Source organism: Natrix helvetica (assembly GCF_964273705.1).
Source record: "Natrix helvetica genome assembly, chromosome: 2".
Classification (NCBI taxonomy): domain Eukaryota; kingdom Metazoa; phylum Chordata; class Lepidosauria; order Squamata; family Natricidae; genus Natrix; species Natrix helvetica.
In genome coordinates, this window is record NC_138552.1 from 296,376,081 (window position 1) to 296,391,329 (window position 15,249).

The following is a 15,249-nucleotide window of genomic DNA, read 5'->3' on the forward strand; positions in this document are numbered from 1 at the left end:
TCTCCCCTCTTTTCTTTCAGTATTATTTGTTCTTTATCTTCCTTTTTCCTTTTGTTTCTTTCTTCTTTGCTATCCTTCCTTCCTTTCTTTCTCCATTTTGTATTGTTTGCTCTTCTCTTTTCCTGTTTTCCATGCTTTTGCTTTTTTCTTCTTCCTGCTGCCCTCTCCTCCCTCCCTCTCCTTCCTTCTTTCCTTCCTTCCTTCCTTATTTCATTCATTCCTTATTTCCTTCCTTATTTCCTTCCTTTCTTATTTCCTTCCTGTCCATCCTCCCTCCCTCCCTCCCTCTTTCCTTTCAGTATTATTTGTTCTTTGTCTTCCTTTTTCCTGTTGTTTCTTTCTTCTTTGCAATCCTTCCTTCCTTTCTTTTTCCATTTTGTATTATTTGCTCTTCTCTTTTCCTTTGTTTTCCATGCTTTTGCTTTTCTTCTTCTTCCTGCTATCCTCCCCTCCCTTCCTCTCCTTCCTTCCTTCCTTCCTTTCTTATTTTCTTCCTTATTTCCTTCCTTCCTTATTTCCCCCCTTATCTCCTTCCTTCCTCATTATCTCGAGCATCTGGTTCTTCATTGGAAGAACAAGACGGGAGGAAGAGGAGGAAGAGGAGGAGGAGGGGAGGGGGTTTCCCAAAGACCAGAGAGAGCCGCCCTGACTCCTTTCTCTCCCCGATTGTCAAACAGGACCCAGCCTTCTCTTCATCACCTACGCCGAGGCCATCGCCAACATGCCGGCATCCACTTTCTTCGCCATCATTTTCTTCCTGATGTTGATCACCCTCGGACTGGACAGCACGGTGAGCAGAGGAGGGTCCCCTTTCCAGAGGGGGCCTTGGCAGGGCAGAGCGAGGGTCCCAGGGAGTCACCGGGGGGGGACAGGACACATGTCACAAGTCCAAACCAAACGGGGGACCTTAGACCAGTGGTGGCTCCCTTTTTCTCATCGCGACTCCCCCCATCCTCCCCACCCCACCCGGCGAATGCATGGCAGAGACCCAAAGACCAGCTGGCTGGCAGGAGGCACATGGGCGATGGAGCCAAGCTGGGGCAACAGCTTACATGCCCACAGAGAGGGCTCTGCCTGCCACCTGTAGACTCAAAAGGGCTGGAAGGGACCCCAGAGGTGGTCTAGTCCAACCCCTTGCTTGAGAGGAGACCCCAGGCCATTTGAGACAAACAGTGGCCCAGTCTCTTCTTGAAAACCTCCAGCGATGGAGGGAATTCCTGCTTTTGGCCTTTCTTTCTTTCTTTTTTTCTTTCTTTCTTTCTCTTTCTTCTTTCTTTCATATTTTCTTTTTCTTTCTTTTCTTCCTTCCTTCCTTTGTTTCTTTCTTCTTCTTTTCTTTCTTTCATATTTTCTTTTTTCTTTCTTTCCTTCCTTCCTTCCTTTTTCTTTCTTTTCCTTTCTTTTCTTTCATATTTTCTTTTTCTTTCCTTCCTTCCTTCCTTCCTTCCTTTCCTTGACATCTCCTGTGTTTTTTTCCCCCCAGTTTGCAGGCTTGGAGGGGATCATCACTGGGGTGCTGGATGAATTCCCCCACATCTGGGGCAAACAACGGGAATGGCTGGTGCTCATTTTGATCGTGACGTGTTTTATGGGCTCTTTGTCCACGCTGACCTTTGTAAGTAGCTCATGTGGACCCTGGAGGGGGCCGGGGGGGAGGAGGGGGGAGCTGATCTGCAGCCCCTCGTGAAGGGGGGGGGGGTGTCAGCCGCAGGCCAGCCTGGGAGAGGTCTATCGCGAAGCAGAATTGGGTGGGGGTCTCCTATCACTCTGAGCTACGAACTGTGATGAACAAGGATGGAGAGCAGGAAGGAGCTGGGGAGGGGCCCAGAATTGGTTGGAAGTGGGGGAGCTATGCTAAAAAATTAATATTCACTGCTAGTCATCAAGGCAGAGACAAGAAGGGGGGATGGTGGGATCTAAACAATGTGCTAAATAAATAATGTTTACTATTTATTGTTATTTGCTGTGACACTGATGATGTTACCTAGTTGGGTCATGAGATGTCTGTAAGGGGGGGAAACAAGCTCAGAGAGCACCCAGTCCTTTTCTTCTTCCTCCTCTTCCTCTTTCAAACCCTTCTCCATCATCATTCCTCTCCTCCGCTCCTTCCTCCTCCTCTTCTTTTCCTCCTCCTTCTCTTTCAAGACCTTCTCCACTATCATTCCTCTTTTCTTCCTCCTCCTCCTCTTCTTCTTTCCTCCTCCTCTCCTCCATCATCATCTTTCCTCTCCTCCTCTTCTTCTCCTTCCTCCTCCTCCTCCTCCTCCTCCACTTCTTTTTCTTCATCTTCTTCTTCTTTCTCCTCTTCTTTTTCTCCTCCTCCTCCTCTCCTCCACCATCATCTTTCCCCTCCTCTTCCTCCTCCTCCTCCTCCTCCTTCCTCCTGCCCCTGCTCCCCTTCTAGCACTCAAGACGTTACCTAGTTGGGTGATGAAACGTCTGCTACAAAACCACCCAGCTCAGAGAGCACCAAGGACCCTTCCAATTAATAATAAGAAGAAGTATTCAATGGCTCAGGGTCACCTCAACTGCGGGATGGGTGGCATGGGTAAAGGATAGATGAATAGACAAACGGAAGATGCATTTTCTGACCTATTTGTCTTCATGCATGGGGGTCATTTCTTCTTTGGGAGTTCGAATGAGCTCCACCCACCCCCAGGAGGGCTTGCGAGACCCCTTTCTTTCCCCCCAACGCTTCTCCTTCTCCCTTCCTTCCTCCCAGGGAGGGGCTTACGTGGTGAAACTGTTTGAAGAATATGCCACGGGGCCGGCCGTGATAGCTGTGGTCTTTCTGGAATCCATCGCCGTGGCTTGGTTCTATGGTGAGTGCCCATCCTCACGTTGATTGTGGGGAACATGGGTGTTGTGGTCTGCCAGCGGCCAATGGAGTTGGCAGCAGATTCGGGCAGTGAGGAGGGTTGGGGAGGAACCTGGGCCAGTCCTGGAGTCTGGGGAAGGCTCCGATGAGGGCTCTGTGTCGGAGGCAGAGAGGGGGCCAGGGCCGTCCGACAGTTATCAGCTGCCTTCAAAATCAGACATCAGTGAGGCAGAAGAACAACTTGAGCCTGTTCCCAATGTGTGCATGAGCAGAGTTGCCAGACAAAAAGAACAACTAAAGAACAGGGGTCGACTTGGGAGTAAGGCCCCAGGTGGACGATGAATGGCCCCTCCCAGAGGGAATAAAAGGGGAACAAAAGGGGAGTGGAGTTTGCAGGAGGCAATTAGTTCGCTTCATTGGTTGGTGACTCTCTGAGGCTCCTTGCCAAGTTCTGCAGATCTCGGCCTGGCAGCTCTCCAAGCCAGAGAAGGTCTGTAACTGTAAATCCACCCTTGAAAGACTTTGCTGGAGGTGAAGGAGCAGAATTCCCAGTCGATTCATAAAAGGGTTTTTTTTTTGTCGGGACCAGGAGTTTGCTTCAGGCTCTCGGGAAGCCTCGGTCAGAGCTATGAGTTAAGAAAGGATGAGGTCTTCCTTGGGGGGCAACCAAGGAGGACCCCATCCTTTCTTAACTCATTGGCCCTCCGTCCCTCACCCCCCAGAAGGAGCCCCTGCAATCCAGATGTGGTGGACCTCCATAAGGACGTGGCTTTCACCAGAGTCCTGCCTCTGGAAGTCCATTGGCCTCTCACCCCTTATGACCTCCTTGCAGGCATCACGAATTGAGAATTGCCACCCGCCTTCTGCACTGCAACCCTCCCAGGTTTCGGGGTGCAGATGCTTCTGGGGGTGGGGGCAGGACGGAGGACACAGGGGCCGTGAGGTTCCTTCGCTCCTCAGGGGTCGAACTGAGGTGACCCCAAAGCGTCTTTCATCCCTTCTTGGCGTCTCTCCACAGGGGTCACCCAATTTTGCAGCGACGTGAAGGAGATGCTCGGATTTGTTCCTGGCTGGTTCTGGAGAGTCTGCTGGGTCGCCATAAGCCCCGCTTTCATCCTGGTGAGTAGGATGCAAAGAGAACCCCCCAAGCTCAGAGGGCATCGAGGACCCAGAATCCTCTCCCTCCTCCTCCTCCTCTCCACAAACCCCACACTCTTCTAGCACTGATGATGTTCCATAGTTGGGTCATGAAATGTCTGCAAGAAAACCACAATGCTCAGAGAGTACAAGGACCCCACATTTCTCGTCTCCTCCTCCTCCTTTTCCCTTCTCCTTCACTCCACAAACCCCATTCCCTTCTAGCACTGATGATGTTCCCTAGTTGGGTCATGAAACGTCTGCAGGAAAACCACCAAGCTCCCACTGCTGCAGCCACTATCCTGTTTTCAGCCCGTCCTGCAGACACACACCCCCAACACACACACCCCTGCGTTCTCTCTCTCTCTTTCTCTCATTCTCTCTCTCTCTCTTTCTTTCATTCTCTCTCTCTCTTTCTTTCCAGCCGTATCTTATTCTTCCATTTTAACATCCCTTGGGCTGCTTTGACAAAGCTGTTTCCATTCCCGCATTAAACAAAGGCTTCACTCCCAGTTCCAAAATTAGCTCTTTCTCAAGTGCTGTCAACATTGCGCACGGGACGCCAGATGTGCAAGGATTACGGAGGGCCAACATCTCCCAGGTCTGCCCAACCAGGAGAAAAAAGAAACCTTTTGCTGGCATGACGGATGACAAAGTCCTCACTTTATTGCTAAGAATAAAAGGGCTAAACGATCACATGGGATCACGGCAGCCCTCCAGCTAGTAACACACACACACACACACACACACACACACACACACACTTTTCTCTCTCTTGTTGACCCTCCCCGGCAAGCTTTTAATGAGGCTGGAACAAAAAAAAGGAAATAAAAAGCAATAACCGGGCAAACTGCGATTGCTTGGTTATTGAGGACAGGGCTAATAGGAACACAAGAGGTGTGTGTGTGTGTGTGTGTGTGTGTGTTGCCACGGAGGTTTGCAAACTACTTTTTAATTTCTGGGGAGTTGAGGTTAGGTGAGGAGTAAGTCAGAGGATTCTCAACAGCCTCTCTTGCTGTTCAGCTGTTTGTTTTACTGGCCAAGAGACGAGCAAATATAGTGACGCTGGGAAGGTGATTTACTCTTCCGATTTACGAGGATACTTTGGGTCTTGTATATACCGAATAGTACTTTGCGTGCTGTGTGTATGTGTGGGGTGTTTTTTGTTTTTTTTTAACTGAGAAGATTATTACTTTTTATTCTCTTACATAGCCTTTTAAGTATACATTCACACAGTTGTTATTCTTCTCTATATTTGTCATTCTCATACATTTGTTATTCCATTTAAAAGGTTATAATATACAGTTTGGGTTGCTTTATTTACCATCCCTTCCTCCTTTTGCAACACCACCTTCTTTTCCCTTTCTTTTCTCCCTCCCTCCCTTCTCTACTTTCTTCCTTCCTCCTCTCCTTCCCCTTCCTTCTTCCCTTCCTTCCCCCCAACTCCTACTCTTCCTCTTCCCCTTCCTACCCTCTCTCCTTCTCTCTCTCCCTTTCTTCCTCCTCTCCTTCCTTCTTCCTTCTTCCCGTACCTCTCCCATTTAAGAGGCAAACAATCACAAGGGCTAAAATCCACAGCCTTCCCGGCACGTTAAAACATTTTTTTTTAAAAAAGAAAGATGCTTTTTCAAAGCGAAGGGGGGGAGGGTATTCCAGGGGCCGTTCGCAGGATCTCTCCAATGTGCCACAGCTGGATGGAGTTTGGAGTTGAAGATGGGTTGGTGAAGATCAGACAAGATCCTTCAGGATTCTGGGAAGCCAGCCGTGGGAATAAAAGTTGGGATGGAGGCTACAGAAAGGGGCATCCTGAAGGTGGCCTCACTCAGGCCTGTCTAAACATGCCAACAGGTGGGGGGGGGAATAGTCCCAACTATGGTCTTGTACTGGACCTCCTGCCCTGATGCCTCCTGGCTGAGATCCCATTGTCCAACTGGAGGGTGGGCTGGTGCCTCTCAGTCTCTTCTTGTGGGCCCTGAGGTCTCTGCTCCACAGATTAGGTGGGAGAGGTCCACATTGACCACCGATGGTTGGTCTGGAGCTCCAGTCTTTGGGTTCTGCCCCTCAGACTAGGTGTGAGAGGTTCAGATTGACCACCGATGGTGGGTCTGGAGCTCCAGTCTTCAGGTTCTGCCCCACCCGCTAAGACATTGGGGTCTTCTCCAGTTCATCCTCTGCAGCTTCGTAGCCAGTCCTCCGGAAATCCGCCTCTTTGACTACAGTTACCCATACTGGACCATGGTGCTTGGCTACTGCATTGGGACGTCCTCCTTCATCTGCATCCCTGCCTACATGGTTTATCGGTTGGCAAAGACTCCGGGGACGCTGAAAGAGGTAGGCTGGGCTTGTGGGGGAGGGGGCAGGCGAAGGAACGGCAGGAGGAAGACGAAGGCTCAGCTGCTCCATCAACAGAGGAAGCTGCCTGAGATGGAATAGTCCATTCTGGTACTTCTCGAGCTGGGCAAATTGAAGATGGGTGAACTTCCACTCCCAGAATCCCCCAGCCAGAATGCTTTAAGAGGGATGGGCTTCCACTCCCAGAATCCCCCAGCCAGACTGCTTTAAGAGGGGAGGACTTCCACTCCCAGAATCCTCCAATCTCTGAAGCCCCCTCCCATGCTTCCATGCCCACCTCCGGGGTCCCTCCAAGGCCAGTGCCAGTCACCTTCTCTGACTGTCCTTCTCTTCGTCTCCTCCGCAGCGTCTCCTCAAGAGCATCACGCCCGAAACTTCCACGGAGATTCCCTTCGATGGGATCCACTTGAATGCTGCTTAGGCCGACCCCCCGCCCACATTTTTGGGGGGGGAGGGGGGAGAAAGGAGAGGCCAGGTAACGGGGCCGAATCCTGCCTCCTGTTTGCTTTCCAAAGCTCTTATTCCAAAGACGGAGAATGTCCACCAGGAAACGTTCTTGGCACGGAGGACCAAGGAAGATCTGCCAGCGATTCCGGAGAAAAGAACTACCTGGGGGCCCCCTTTGGCCCCGGGGCTCTTCCGAATGACCGTGACTTTCTTTTTGAACACTTGAGTGCAAGTGAATCCTCCGTTCCCTGGAGCTGTCTGAATGCATGCGTGGTTCTCCTCCGGCCTTCGCTGGGCCCCCTGTGCAAGTTAAGAGTGTCTACTTAGAGCCTTCTGTGTGCCAACTTCGTCCGTCGTGACCCGCTTTGTGATAGACCCCCTGTTGTGTCGTTGCAAAGAAATCTCAGGTTTTCCCCCCCACCTGGTGGGGGGGGGGGAAACCCCTTCAAAAACAAAAGCAGGAATGGTCACCCAGGTTTATTCGTCATGCTCTTAGCTTAATCCTAGCCAAAGGCCAGCTCAAACCCTGAGAGAGAGAGAGAGAATGAGAGAGAGAAAAAGAGAATGAGAGAGAGAATGAGATAGACAGAGAGAGGGAATGAGACAGACATAGACAGAGAGAGAAAGGGAGAATGAGAGAGAGAGAGGATGAGACAGAGAGAAAGAGAGAGAGAGAGAGAATGAGAGAGAGAGAGAGAGAGAATGAGACAGAGAGAGAGAATGAGACAGACAGAGAGAGAGAATGAGAGAGAGAGGGAGAGAGAATGAGACAGAGAGAGAGAATGAGACAGATAGAGAGAGAGGATGAGAGAGAGAATGAGAGAGAGAGAGGATGAGAGAATGAGACAGAGAGAAAGAGAATGCGAGAGAGAGAGAATGCGAGAGAGAGAGAGAATAAGAGAGACAGAGACAGAGAATGAGACGCACAGAGAGAGAGAATGAGAGAGAGAGAGAATGAGACAGAGAGGGAGAATAAAACAGAGAGAGACAGCGAATGACAGAGAGAATGAGAGAGAGAGAGAGAGAGAGAATGAGAGAATGAGTCAGAGAGAGAATAAAACAGACAGAGACAGAGAATGAGACACAGAGAGAGAGAGAGAATGAGAGAGAGAATGAGATAGAGAGAGGGAATGAGACAGACAGAGACAGAGAGAGAAAGGGAGAATGAGAGAGAGGGGGGATGAGAGAATGAGACAGAAAGAAAGAGAGAGAGAGAATGAGACAGAGAGAGAATGAGACAGAGAGAGAATGAGAGAGAGAGAGGATGAGAGAATGAGACAGAGAGAAAGAGAATGCGAGAGAGAGAGAATAAGACAGACAGAGACAGAATGAGACAGAGAGAGAGAGAGAGAGAATGAGAGAGAGAGAATGAGACAGAGAGGGAGAATAAAACAGACAGAGACAGAGAATGACAGAGAATGAGAGAGAGAGAGAGAATGAGAGAATGAGTCAGAGAGAGAGAATGAAACAGACAGAGTATGAGACAGAGAGAGAGAATGAGAGAGAGAATGAGAAAATGAGACAGAGAGAATGAGACAGAGAGACAGAATGAGACGGAGAGAAAGAGAGAGTGAGTGAGAGAGAATGAGACAGAGACAGAGAATGAGACAGACAGAGAGAGAGAATGAGACAGAGAGGAGAGAGAATGAGAGAGAGAGAGAATGCAACAGAGAGAGCAAATGAGAGAGAGAGAGAAAGGGAGTGAGGGGAGAGAGACAGAGAGAGAGAATGAGAGAGAGAGAATGAGAGAGAGAGAGGTTAGGGCAGGTAGAGTTTAAGAATGTCACCTGCCCAAAATTTCAGGAATTAAATTCCCCACAGCTGGAAAACTAGCCTTGCAAGGAGCTCAAAAGAGACAAGCCCATGGGTTTCCTTAACTGAAGGGGTTTGCGGATCCCACATCTCAAAGCGGTTCAGTCTTAGCTAGGCCAGCTCAGGAGCTCCTAAGCAAGGGGGTTGGACTAGAAGACCTCCAAGGTCCCTTCCAACAGTCTGGTATTTTCTCCTCCTCCTCCTCCTCCTCCTCCTCCTCCTCCTCCTCCTCCTCCTCCTCCTCCTCCTCCTCCTCCTCCTCCTCCTCCTCCACCACCACCACCACCACCTCCTCCTCCTCCTCCTCCTCCTCCTCCTCCTCCTCCTCCACCACCACCACCACCTCCTCCTCCTCCTCCACCACCACCTCCTCCACCATCACCACAAACCAGCTCTGAGGTTAAATGGTTTTCTTGCAGACCTTTCATCACCATGCTAGATAAGATCATCAGTACTTACACCACCACCAAGGACCCCCAAAAGTCCTTCTCCTCATCCTCTTCTCCACAAACCCCACACCCTTCTAATACTGATCATGTTCCCTAGTTGGGTCATGAAACGTCTGCAAGGAAACCATCAAGCTCAGAGGCAACCAAAGACCCCACAGTTCAACCCTGCGCTACTAACGGTCTCTACTATCGATATACTACTTGGGTGATGCAGGCCCCAAGTCGGCTTCTTCTTACTGGAGGCCTCTTTCCCTGCGGGTGAAGCCTTAGCAGAGGGAAGGGCAAGCGTGCCCTTCCTCCCCCGAGTGTGCAGGTGGGTGTGGATCTTCCCCTAGGACCTGGATCCATCTAAACCTCGTAGGACCTGCTGTGAGATTCCCCTTTGCGGGAAGTTGGCGGGAAAGTTTCCTCTTGATCCAAGAGACGCCTTTCTCTCTTTTTAATGAGGTTTAAACTATCAACTGGTGGGACCACGTATAAGGTGCATGCGTAACAAGATGTGAAAACCATGGCTGGATGAAAGCGGGAGCCAAATTTATGATGCTGTTGTCCTTTTGAACATGCTCACCTGTGGAATCCTTCAACGCCTCCAAGGAAATAGTCTTAAAATCGATCTGTTGATCCAGGAGGAGAATTGGCTTCTTCTGGATCGGTGGATCACTGCAGAAAAGTTTTAGGCGGGGAAATGTTCAACCTTGATTACTTTTAAGACCTGGGGGTTTCAACCTGGGAGTTGAATCCCCCAGGTCTTAAAAGTAACCAAGGTCAGATAAACCTGGTTTAAGCCCTTCTCCAAGCCAAACCTCCGCATTCCGTGTAAACCTGGAACTTGCGCATTGTCTGTTTATTTTGTACAGGGAAATTAAACGAAAAAAACTGGAGTTTTCTTTTACAGAACAAGGCGCGAAAGCGGTGCCCTAGGCCGCCAATCTCGTTATCCTTGCGTTGCTGCTTTTCTGGACTGTGCCAAGTGGCGTGTTGTGTTTTTGTTTGTCGTCTCTCGCCCAACGTCCCCAAGTGTTGTAATAAAGTGAAGTGTGACAATAAAATGGAAGTTGTACCCCTCTGTCTTTCGGGTGACGAAATGATTTGACGGAAATTTAAAAGTTTTCCCGGGGAAAGGACGCCTTGACCGAAATCGGACAGCGGGTTGCTTAACACCTTTTCATCATTTTAGATACTGACTTTTTAAACACTTTAAAATTTATATATATAACTAGCCGATAACCTAGCATTGCCCGGATATTTATTTATAGGGGGAAAATGTCCAGACCAAACATAATTTCTACTATTGGATTTTCCCCCTTACTGGAGGGAGCCCCCTTGTGGAGTACTGTGAAGCCGTTACCATGGCAACTCCACTGCGCTGTACAGTAGAAGCCATTTTAAGGCACAACAGGCTGTATCTTAACAGAACACACACCCTGAGGAGTATTATTAGGGGGTCTCTTACTCCCACAGTATTTGTTTCCAGAGAGTAAGTCATCTGTGTACAAGTTTGGTTGAAATTGCTCAAGGCGTTCCAGAGTTATGCTGGAATACACACACACACAGACAGAGCCATAGATAGACAGACAGACAGACAGACAGATATTAGAGTGAAGGATAAATAAATAGATAGATATAAATAGATAGATATTAGAGAGAGAGAGATATTAGAGAGAGATATTAGAGAGAGGGATAGATAGATATTAGAGAGGGATAGATGATAGATAGATAGATAGATAGATAGATAGATAGATAGATAGATGATAGATATTAGAGGGACAGACAGATAGATAGATAGATATTAGAGAGAGGGATAGGTAGATATTAGAGAGAGGGATAGGTAGGTATTAGAGAGAGGGATAGATACAGATATTAGAGATAGATAGATAGATAGATAGATAGATGATAGATAGATAGATAGATAGATAGATATTAGAGAGGATAGATAGATAGATAGATATTAGAGAGAGGGATAGATAGATAGATAGATAGATAGATAGATAGATAGATAGATTGATAGATCGTTTATTCAATTTTTAAACAAAAATGATAAAAGCTAAGAGAAACTACTACTTACGACCAAACGTGAGCCCAAACTTTGTCGCTCAGAGACACAGTTGAGTTTTGTCTCATTTTACAACCTGTCTTGCCAGTGTTCTTAAGTGAATGACTTCCGTTGTTAAAAGTTAGTAACATGTTTTAGGAAATGAATCTGGCTTCCCCCTTGACTTGGCCTGGCCAGGCTGCAAAGGATAATCCCATGATCCCGGAGCATTGCAACCGTCATAAGTACATGCCAGTTTCCAAGCATTCCGATCACACGACCGAAGAGATGCTGGAACGGTTGTAAAATGGGACAAACGGCCGTAAGTTACTTTTTCCAGTGGTGTTGTAACTTCAAATCGATGGGTTACTACTCATTTGGACCGATTCGGCGGAACGGGTTGTGGTTTGGCGGCCTGGGCCGCGGGAACTGGCAGGCCTGCCACGCCCCCCAAACTGGTTCTCCGGTTCATCTCGTTTTTCAGTTCTGCACATGCGCATAACAATTTTAATTGCACTCTGCATGCGCGCATCACACGCACGAAGCGACAGTCGTGCCTTCTGGAACCCACCCCGCTTCAAATGGTCATTAAATGAATATACGTAAGCCAAGGACTGGCTGTACACTTGGGAGGGACCACATCCCCTGGGGTTTTTTTCCTAAAGGGTTAGGGGTGCAAGGGTCTTGTAACTTGACAGCTTTAAGACTTGCACACTTCAATGCCAGAGTTCCTGAGCCAACATTTTGGTTGCTAAGCAAGAGCGCTATTAAGTGAGTTTCACCACATTTTACAAGTTGGCCACGCCCACCCAGTCACATGACTGCACAGCCGCTCCCACCCGGTCACATGGCTGGCAAGCCACTCCCACAAAGCAGGACACACCTACAGAAGAGGTTCTAAAAATGTTTGAAACCCACCACTAGTCTGTGTATGTATGTATGTATGTGTGTGTACACACACGTGCGCACACACGTGCGCACACACACACACACACACACACACACACACACACTGCTATTGTATTGTATATACCCAGCATTGCCCGGGTATTTATTTATAGCGGGAAAAATGTCCAGACCAAACGTAATTTCTAATCTTGGATTTTCCCCCTTGCCAGGAGGAGCCCCCCTGTGGAGTACTGTGAAGCCGTTACCATGGCAACTCCACTGCGCTGTGCAGTAGAAGCCATTTTACAGCAGTAAAGAAGCCATTTGACGGCACAACAGGCTATACAGTATTCGTTTCCAGGGAGTAAGCACGTGGTGAAATTCTATTTTTTTTACTATTGGTTCTGTGGGCGTGGCTTGGTGGGTGTGGCGAGGGAAGGATACTGCAAAATCCCCATTCCGTCCCCACTCCTGGGGCCAGTCAGAGGTGGCATTTGCTGGTTCTCCAAACTATTCAGAAATTTCCACGACCGGTTTTCCAGAACCTGTTGAATTTCACCCCGGAGTAAGTCATTTTGTGTACCAAGTTTGGTTGAAATTGTTCGAGGCATTCCAGAGTTATGCTTGTACACACACACAGCCGTTTTTATATATATAGATAACGAAATTTTTCAAAACCCACGACGGTGAAATGGTGTAAATGTCCAATTTCAGGAGGCTATTTCAGTTCTAGGATCTTAGTAAAGAAACAAGTAGAAGATTCAGGGAAACCCTGATGGGATTTAACACTTTGGAAATCCGCGAAGGGAATTTCCACCAAATTCAACTGCAGGGAAGAAATCCCCTAAAATTCTCTTTAATCACCCACACCATGTGCAAAGCTACAGGAAAGCATCTATTTTGGGCCCTTGCAAAACAAAAACAAAAAAATGGTCCACGGTGTCTCCATAGCAACCAGAAAATACAAGGCCTCCCTCCGAATGGCTTTCCAGGATACGGGATGTAAACAAGAGATACTTTTCACACCACTAACAAAAAAAATCTCTTTTAAGAAATGTAAACTTCATTCAGGAAGATAAAGGCGAAATCCTACTGCGAGGATGTTTTCCAACATCAGGTGCCGAGTCGAAAGCAAAGAAGGCTGAGGATTGACAACAAAGGGGATTTAATGCAGTGTTTTCCAACCGTGGCCCCTTTAAGAAGCGCGGACTTCAACTCCCAGAATTCTCCAGCCAGCCCTGCTGGCTGGGGAATTCTGGGAGTTGAAGTCCGCCCGTCTTAAAGGGGCCACAGTTGTGGATTCTTGATTTAAATGGAACAAATTAAATGGAACACAATTTTTAACAAACAACAACTTGGAATTTTCTTTGGGGAAAGGTAGCGGTGTTGATGCAACCCTTTTCTGAAAAGGTTGTGAGAAAATGAGCCGGGAAGGAACGGAGTTTGGCTGGAAGTGCGTTAATAAAAGCACGGACCCTGCCAGGTTCCTCTTGATAAGATGGAGATACCGGGATCCTTTTACGGCACATTCATAAAACTCTTGGCACAAGATCCGGTCCAGAAAAGCTGATACGCAGCAGGAAACTCCCTATTTTATGGCCCGCATTTTCTTGATTTGGCCCGAGGGTACATATGCTGACTGTTCAATACTCAGAAGAGATTATCTGGAGTTCAAGGTTAAACTTGATGCTCAGTGGTTTCCTTGCAGACGTTTCGTGACCCAACTAGGTAACAGCATCAGAACTAGAAGGGAGAGAGGTTTTCAAAGAGGAGGAGGAAGAGGAGAACTAGGAGGAGGAGGAGGAAGGACTGCGGGGTCTTTGGTGCGCTCTGAGCTTGGATATTATCTTGCAGACGTTTCATGACCCAACTAGGTAACATCATCAGTGCTAGAAGGGAGAGGGGTTTGCAGAGAGGAGGAAGATAGGAGGAAGTGGAGGAAGAGGGGAAAGAAAGAGGAAGGTGGGAAGTGGAGGGCTGTGGGGTCCTTGGTCCTCTCTGAGCTTGCATATTATATTGTAGATGTTTCATTACCCAACTAGGTAACGTTATCAGTGCTAGAAGAGGGGGGGACGGTTGCGGGGAAGAAGAGGTGGTAGTGGTGATGGAGGAGGAGTATAGGATGAAGGGGGGAAGAGGAAGGTGGGTCGGAGGAGGTGGAGGGCTGGGGGGTCCTTGGTGCTCTCTGAGCTTGCATATTATATTGTAGATGTTTCATTACCCAACTAGGTAACGTTATCAGTGCTAGAAGAGGGGGGGACGGTTGCGGGGAAGAAGAGGTGGTAGTGGTGATGGAGGAGGAGTATAGGATGAAGGGGGGAAGAGGAAGGTGGGTCGGAGGAGGTGGAGGGCTGGGGGGTCCTTGGTGCTCTCTGACCTTCAATGTTTTCTTGCAGACGTTTCATGACCGAACTAGGGAACACCATCAGTGCTAGAAGGGAGGGGGTTTTGCAGGAAGGAGGAGGAGGAGGAAGACCAGGAGGAAAAGGAAGAGGAAAAGGGCTGTAGGGTGCTTGGTGCTCCCTGAGATCAGTGGCTTTCTTGCAGACGTTACGTGACCCAACTGGGGAAATAGCATCAGTGCTAGAAGGGAGAAGGGTTTGCAAAGAGGAGGAGGAGGAGGAGGAAGAGATGACTTTCTTGGCGCTCTCTGAGCACGGTTGTTTTCTTGCAGACATTTCATTACCAAACTAGGGAGTGGTGCAGTGGCCTAGGGGTGGAGCTCTCGCCTCACAACCCAGGAGGCTGTGAGTTCGATCCTAGGTAGAGGCAGATATTTCTCTCTCTTATTTATTTATTTATTTCGATTTATTTATTTTCGATTTATCAGTCGCCCCCTCTCCGCAAAGGGACTCGGGGCGGCGTACAATTAAATCAAAATACAAGTGTGGCATGGAGGAGGTGACATCAATATTTAACAGTCAAATACAAATGGAAGCCACTAGGTTCAAATAAATAACAATAAATTAAAACAATTAAAACAGTTAAAAACCCCAAAATTTATGTATAAAATATTAAAATTGCCAGGGAGGTTAGAATGGGCACAATGAGGATATATCTGCTGAACAAAACTCCGCATTGGCAACAGGGAAGGGCATCCGGCCATTAAAACACTCTGCTAGCCAGGCTCCACCCCACAAGGGATTATGGGGTCGTTAAATGAAGATGATGATGATTTCATTACCAAACTAGGTAGCATCACCAGTGCTGAAAATGGGGGGGGGGGGGATTCCTCAAATTCACACTTTAGGATCAAAAATAACGAAGTTGAATTAAGATTTAGCATGGATTAAAAAAAACAACGGAGCCTAAAA

General features: G+C 48.2%; 1 protein-coding gene across 1 annotated transcript in view; it reads left to right on the top strand.

Moving 5' to 3' along the window:
- The window catches only part of SLC6A4 (solute carrier family 6 member 4), a 35,817-nt gene extending 28,419 nt beyond the window's left edge, over positions 1-7,398 (top strand). Inside the window, exons 9-14 of the mRNA XM_081945428.1 lie at positions 678-790; positions 1,484-1,615; positions 2,723-2,822; positions 3,837-3,937; positions 6,119-6,286; positions 6,654-7,398. Of these exons, the coding sequence (XP_081801554.1) occupies positions 678-790; positions 1,484-1,615; positions 2,723-2,822; positions 3,837-3,937; positions 6,119-6,286; positions 6,654-6,728 (689 nt within the window). The 3' untranslated portion in view covers positions 6,729-7,398. The remainder of the gene's footprint in view (positions 1-677; positions 791-1,483; positions 1,616-2,722; positions 2,823-3,836; positions 3,938-6,118; positions 6,287-6,653) is intronic.
- Positions 7,399-15,249: the final 7,851 nt, after the last annotated feature.